The 7,158-nt window shown below is 33.5% G+C and overlaps 1 protein-coding gene across 1 annotated transcript; it reads right to left on the bottom strand.

The window, feature by feature from the left end:
* Positions 1-957: 957 nt before the first annotated feature.
* LOC134252675 (uncharacterized) lies at positions 958-2,434 on the bottom strand. The gene is made up of 2 exons (XM_062735169.1): positions 2,368-2,434; positions 958-2,186 (listed from the first exon to the last, which is right to left on the bottom strand). Exons 1-2 carry the CDS (start codon positions 2,394-2,396, stop codon positions 1,139-1,141), a joined length of 1,077 nt encoding a protein of 358 aa, XP_062591153.1. The 5' UTR covers positions 2,397-2,434; the 3' UTR covers positions 958-1,138.
* Positions 2,435-7,158: the final 4,724 nt, after the last annotated feature.

Raw genomic sequence — 7,158 nt, 5'->3', positions numbered from 1 at the left:
TAACAATTGGTATGAAAAACGTCAGTCAGCATTTCATTCAATGATAAATTGTATTTGCTGACAAGGTCATTGTATCGACCATAGAATTTACGAAATGATGACTTTAAACGAGACTGTTGATATTCTTGTTTCATCAACTTGCTTGTCAATAATTTACCTCGTTTAAGAAATTGTTCATACGTAGAGCATGCTCTTGCGTATCGAATCAACTGAGATATAAATACTCCGTATGCAGGTGATGAAGGTATATATTTGCTGCATAAGTAAGGGAAGTTGACGATAGAAAAGTTAAAGTCATCACGTTAATCATATAGCTTGGTTGTTAGATTACCATTAGTGTCTTTTTCAAGTAAAATATCCAAGTATGAAGCAGAAGTGTCGGACTCCGTGGTATCTTTTATCTCAAGCTCACCAGGATATATCGTGTCGACGTAGGAATGGAAATTATCATAATTAATTGACAATACGTCGTCGATATATCTAAATGTCGAGTTGAAGGCCACAGCAAGTGTTTTCTTCTTATCACGTAAAAGATTTTGCATAAATTCTGCTTCATATGAATATAAAAATAAGTCTGCTAATAACGGAGCGCAATTTGTACCCATGGGAATTCCAATAGATATAGAGATAGTTCGCAAATTTTTTGATCACCCCTCGTATACCATGACCGAGTGACCACTTTTGGTGCAAATCAATTGCAAATCAATATATATCGAATACAAACAGTTTCAAAATGGACTACAACGCTTAGCATTGACTTAATAGAAAATGTTGAATAACTGTAATGCTTTTAATTGTTCATTTTACCTGTACAAATAAGTTAATGAATATCGTTGAAAAAAATAGATTTTTTGTTGTTTTTTTCTAAATAAATGTGGATGGATGACAATGTCGAAGCGAGCAGGGGTGGACATTGCTCTAGCCAACGGGAACATATTCCGGTACTTAATATAAGGAAATAAGCAACACTCTGGCTCCTCTTGTACCAAACTATGAAAATAGTGCTTATCATACCATACATCGTCAAGAACTATGCTGAAAAGAGGGTAATGTTCAACAACATATAACCTAAACAATCCAAAGGTAGATCTCAGAACCTATAAAGAATCTCTAAGTACTGTTTGTTTGGAAACAATGGCTAAGATAGATATGTTATCTCTTTCATATCTCCATCTTTCGAACATACAAACAATAAGTCTTTCAACGAGACACAACAAGCAGTAGGACATGTCCTTTCTTCAACGATGCGTAGAAGTTCCCCATTTTTATCTATTATGTGGATGCCATTTCTTGGATATGCAATGAGGATGTTACACTGTCTATCCGTTGCAACAGTTCGAGGAACATAAGTTGAATTCTCGGAAGGTGGATAGGGGAAACGTAGGGCTCCTTTGCGTTCCAATACAAATACTTTCTTTCCAACTGAATCAGAAATACAGATGTCTCCGTTTTTGTTTTCAGCAAGAAACCGTGGATTTATGTAGGGCTTTTCCTCTGTTTCATTGCCTAGATATCCTACACATGTTCCATTAGATTCCACTTTGATAACGTTTCCTTTCTTTAGTTTAGCATTATACAGTCCAATCCAAATATGATCTGGGGTAACAAGGGAAAATGCAATCCCTCTCGGGTTCCATCCATCAGTTTCAGGGGCGAAGAATGGTCTAGTACCCTCAGTTGAAAAATATTCATCTGTTTCATATACATTTTTGCAATTCGTTGCCGTGTAAAGAATGCGAGAACTAGATGTAGCAATACATCTGATAATTGAATCTCCAATATTTCTCTTCAACTCATTTTTAGACCAGCCGCCACCTCCCTGCTTTTGGTAAACCATGACGGACTGATCATTGCAAACAATAATCCGCTGGGATTCCGGCAAGTCTGGTAGGAGTGCAATGCTCCATACCTCTTTTACATTCTCATCTTTGTCCACGATTCCTTCTACGTTGGGATTAGACGAGATCATTCTATCATCTTTACCGTAAAAGGCAAATCTATGAAATCCTGGAGAGGTTTTCGTTTCCAAGTGATCACCAACGCATCTTTTGCAAACTTTTGCTTCACAGGGTTTGCATACAAAACGCACCCCTTCATCACATTTATAGCAGCGCACGATGTCTTGACCTTGGAGATTTCTGTCGTCAGCTTTATTCCTTCCAGAAGTGTCACCATTATTGCCGAGCCTGTAATATTATCACATAACACAAACCTGCTTAAAAATTATTGATTATATTTGTAACAATTACTTAGTATGCCATTTACCAAATTAAACATCCATGATTAATGAGATAATTCCAGCGCTATCAATTTATTTTACAAATCATCCTTTTTCTCAACAAATGTATAAAAGAAAAATTTACGTACCCCAGTTTTTTCAATGTTTTCGTCGTCATTTTATTTTAACTTTCAATCTAAAATAGCACGAAATGGTATGAAACGAAGATATTTGATTTCTGTAGTCTTTTGAAATATGAATGTGCATTATATACAGAGGCTATTTATATCTTTGGATTCTCCATTTTTAAATGTTTTCAGAAAACAGAATGGCTATTGAACAGTGCAACCATACTAAATTATTATCAATACAAGATCTCAGCGATAGAAAATTTCATTTCAAAAGATATATTCATTGAAAGCATGGTGCGAGTAATTGAAAATGTCATAAGAGAATATATTTTATTGATTTAGAAATAAGTGCCTTGCATGACCATATATCCGTAATGGATTTTAAAAAAGAAAACATGTTATTGAATATCCCTTTTGTATGTAACTGCAGATCTGTAGCGTTATGGTTTTTTCATGTTCTAAATTTTGAATTAACCGGGAATTTAGATCATGACAGTTTCTTATACTTGTCTTTGACCATAACGCTACATATGCCTAAATGCAAAAAGGTGCTATTTACCGCGCAATATTTTTGCGCGCTTTTGGGGAAAATTTCTCCACTTTCTAGCATTGGTCAATCAACTACCTTTCTCTCCCTAATTCTATACTCATTATTTATCTAATCTATATATTTTATTCATCTACCTACCCTTTATAGTCGTCTCTGCAAGTGATAAAGTCACTTGACTTAAACTATATGTTAGATTGCTAAAAATTCACTTCAAGCGAGTTTATTGTTTTTAGAGAAAGCTATAAATGGTTAGGAGGTGGATAAAATATAAATATTGGCTACAGAATATGACTAGAATGAGGGAGTGAAAGGTAGTTGATTAACCAATGCTAGAAAGTGGAGAAATTCTCCCCAAAAGCGCGCAAATAATATTGGGTCGTAAATTGAACCTTTTTTTTTGCATTACGGGATCTGTAGCGGTATGGTCAAAGACGAGTACCGGGTATATAAAACCACAACGCTACAGATCTGCAGCTATTTTGTATGAAAAAGGAATATTTCTGGTTTTTCTTTTAAATTTAAAAAAACTATCATGAAATATATTAAGTTTTTAATTTGTTTTGCTTTTTTTTTGCTATGGTGTATTCATTTTATTTGTACTGTTAACGATGTCTACACTTGTTGATATTAAGGTCAAGAAAATTCTTTTGGAGGTGTTTGATCTGAGTACAACGTTTTTGCTAATAATAATACAAGTTCTCAATAATTTATATACATACCCAAACACTGCATGTTGGATTTTTCCCCTTCATCTCAGTTTTTAAAACCGAATCTACCCCCCACCCCCACCCCCCCCCAACTGGATTTTTTTTTCATTTCTGAAGAGGTACTTTTTCATAACTCAGAACATTTTTCATTTGGTGCTAGGGATTTCATATTGCAGGATATGTTTATTCAGTATGATAAACCCTTTCCTTGGGTTTTAATATTTTAATGTTTTGACTTTGGAGTCTGACCCACATAAAAAAATGAAAACTTTGGCCACAGTTTTTTTTCTATTCAGAATATGTTAATAAAAATAATTATTTTGAAATTAATTATATTTTCATTGACAAAAATCAAAAGACATGATTGTGTAACTTTTTGTCAAACATCAGAAACATTGACATGATTAAGCTTTTTCACCTTTTTGATGATTATGTCTCTCTTTACATTCAGAACCTTACATTAATTAATTAATTAAGCAAAAGATGTGTGCATGTTGACACGGCTTAATAAAAAGAAAATGTCAAGCAATTACTCATTTCATTTCATAAAATGTGAGGGTTTCATAATTGCTACATATGCAACAAACATTATTTTTCTTGGCATTTTTTACAAAAACTGGATTGTTGAGATTGCAAAATATCCTAATTAGTTCACCAGAATTTGATAACATATGGATATTATGACTATGCATTCCAGTAACATATATGTTTCCTTGTGAATCGCTCTCAAGTCCATATGGACATTTCAGATCAGGACTTGTATATTCCCAGACGGATTCCCATTGGTCAGTTATGGCACTTACTTTGTCAATCTTCCAGTCAGTGTACACAATAAATCCAGACTTTGTAGTAAGAATATTGAAAGCACTTGAGCCTGTTGTCTTAAAAGACTTTATTTTGTTACCCACATTTTAACAATCTTGCTGCCACAGGCCAAGTAAAAATACTCTTTCAACCTTGATATCCCAAATGTGTCAAATCCAAGGTATATGGTTCTTGAAATCTTGAAATCAAATACAGAAAACACATCAATTGATTGTGAATCAGCGCAAGCAACAAACAAGCCATCTCCATCAGGCAATATGTCATATGGATTCTGCAATGGTTCTTGCATTTCAATCAATTTCCATTCCTTTTTAGAGAGTTTTCCATAACAAAATCTCCCTTTCTGTCCATCAGAAAATATGAATGTTTTGTTTGATAGCCATGCTCAACGGTGAATCCTTCCTTCACTGACATTAAATTTAGTGTAGTGGTTTAGATTTTTATTTCATAGCCATCGTTTCGTAATTCATATTTTACAAGTATCTGCTAGTATTTCAGTCTGATAATTCTATTTACCGTTTGTTTTCAGTTGTTACTTAAGTAAAAGCCCTTTATTATTTGTCTTTTGTAAGTTAGGACATGAGTTGACATTCCACATGTTTTGCTTTTTAAACAGGAAATGTCATCCATGTTGGCAGTCTTTCCGTAGTACTTTTGATACCTGTGTTCTGATTGGTTAATTTAGCTTCGCAGTTCTGTTAAGGCTTACTATGAGAAATCATCGGAAAACAGAACTGCAAAAACGGGAATTGTTTTTAAAACTGAATTTATTTTTATTCAGCTGTTTTATTATCACAGAACTTAAATACTTCTGGCAATAGCATAGTAATACCTACTCTGTACTGCATGGAGTTTGTTCCATCGATGGACAGTCACGTGATGAATGCATTGTAGGTACACGGAATGTAGGTCAATAACAAATTTCAATATCGCAAGGGCATACCCTAGTTGAAATTAAAAATTCAAGCTATTAATTGTTCCTGCATACTTTGTTTTTTCTGGAAACTGCTGCTGCTTTGAATAAAATCCGCGTTTTAATAGTTAACATTTCAAGTAAATAAGTTAATGTCGAAATATGTTTGACTTTTACCAAATATTTTGTGTACTTATAAAGTCATGCTCTCGAATTAACGAAAGCAGCAGCACTTTTCAAGTTAAGGAACATATCCTCTATTTATATTCAAAAAATGGTCAAGATTTATTTAGTGTATACTCTTGCGAAAGAGCGATTTAACGAGGCACCTCGATGTAAAATATACCTAACCTGAACATAAAAACACGAGAATTATTTAAATACATTCTCTCGATAGTTAATGAATAATGCACTAAACAAAGGATATGCATTGGTATTATTAGCCTATTAAAAACCTGTAAATAATATTCTTTTTATAATAAAACGCATTTTTCATTGTTAAAAAAATTCCCAAATCTGCCTCTCACAGCACATGAAATACGTCATTTTTACCAAAATGACGTCATGATTGACAAGTTCATCGAGATCAGTGATTTGTTTAAAACCAGCTGTATGGGATTTAACTAGCGACTTTTGTTGATGCATTGATAAGTTTTATTGTTGTTTATTATGCTAATACAGTTTTAAGTTGCAAATTATTTCATTTTCGGGTAATATGAGGAATGCATAAAAGTCATTTTTTGTGTGACGTCACAGTAAACTTTTCCCGTATGAATTACGCCCCGCCCCCCTTTTTCTAGCCTTAACAGTGCTGCGTTTAGGATCTTTGATAGTCATTGGCTTTTATTTTGGGCCTAGCTAGGGTATTTAAACCCGTGTTCGAGCAGTTTTCTTCACTTGGGTTGGGGAACACAGCCTCATGGTTAGTTCCTCTTTTCTGTGCTAAGAAAACCTTATGGTTTATGAGCACTATTTGATTAGATACTTAGTGGGCTAAGAAAACCTTATGGTTTAACAGTTCTCTAGGTTTTGGCTTAGATTTAGTTTCACGTTTTTCACATGTTAGGAAACAGTTAGGATGTAGGGTATTTCAAGTAAATTAAGTTTCCCTTTCCAAGTCCAGCCTGGTCTAGGGATTTGTAGATAACAGGTTTATTTTCTAGAGCCACTATTTATTATTTATTTTGGGGTGTTGTTTATTTTCTGGGTTAGTTATTTTTAGAGCCTAGAATTAGTACATGTATTGATATTTTCAGATTAACTCTAGAGTGTTGATAGTGTCATATTGGGTGATGTAGCTCATTCCCTTTTCATTTTTCCATCTCATTGATTTTTATAGGATATTTCACCTTTTTGACAAGTATGGCAGCCCAGTAGGGACATAGATTATTTTTCATAAGTTTGCCACATTCCTCCCATTTTTCATTACATTCTTCAATTATTTATTCTTTTAGATTATTATCATTGAGATTATAGAGATTCACTTAACAGATTAAATCAATTTTTGATAAATTTTTATTTATCCTGTGCCATTTTCAAAGACTTTTCTGTTTGTTAAATTTTGATCATTATTTATTATTTGTTATCATTTACAACGGTTAATTCTCACTTTATTAAATTGATAAAACTTACAACTGTGTTTTCATTTAGCGTTGACCATAGTTCAGAAATCCCCTTACCTGGGTTGATCATTGATAACTGGAGATAGTTTACTCCTTTAAGCCGAGTTGGCTAGTAACTTTAGTAATTTATACACTGAAGAGTTCTACTTCCGGTTACATTAGTAATAGAACATAGCTGAACATTGCTAACAT

The sequence above is a fragment of the Saccostrea cucullata genome, unplaced genomic scaffold, assembly GCF_032062105.1.
Source record: "Saccostrea cucullata isolate Sc308-1 unplaced genomic scaffold, CSIRO_AGI_Scuc_v1 ctg6183, whole genome shotgun sequence".
Taxonomy (NCBI): Eukaryota; Metazoa; Mollusca; class Bivalvia; order Ostreida; family Ostreidae; genus Saccostrea; species Saccostrea cuccullata.
The sequence above is the reverse complement of the archived record's forward strand: the minus strand, read 5'-3'. Positions and strand labels throughout refer to the sequence as shown.

Bases quoted from the DNA above. Each gene is read 5' to 3' on its own strand.
- LOC134252675 (XM_062735169.1), bottom strand. From the start codon at position 2,396: ATGACGACGAAAACATTGAAAAAACTGGG. The intron at 2,187-2,367 runs GTACGTAAATTT...ATAATATTACAG, and splicing joins AAAACATTGAAAAAACTGGG to GCTCGGCAATAATGGTGACA.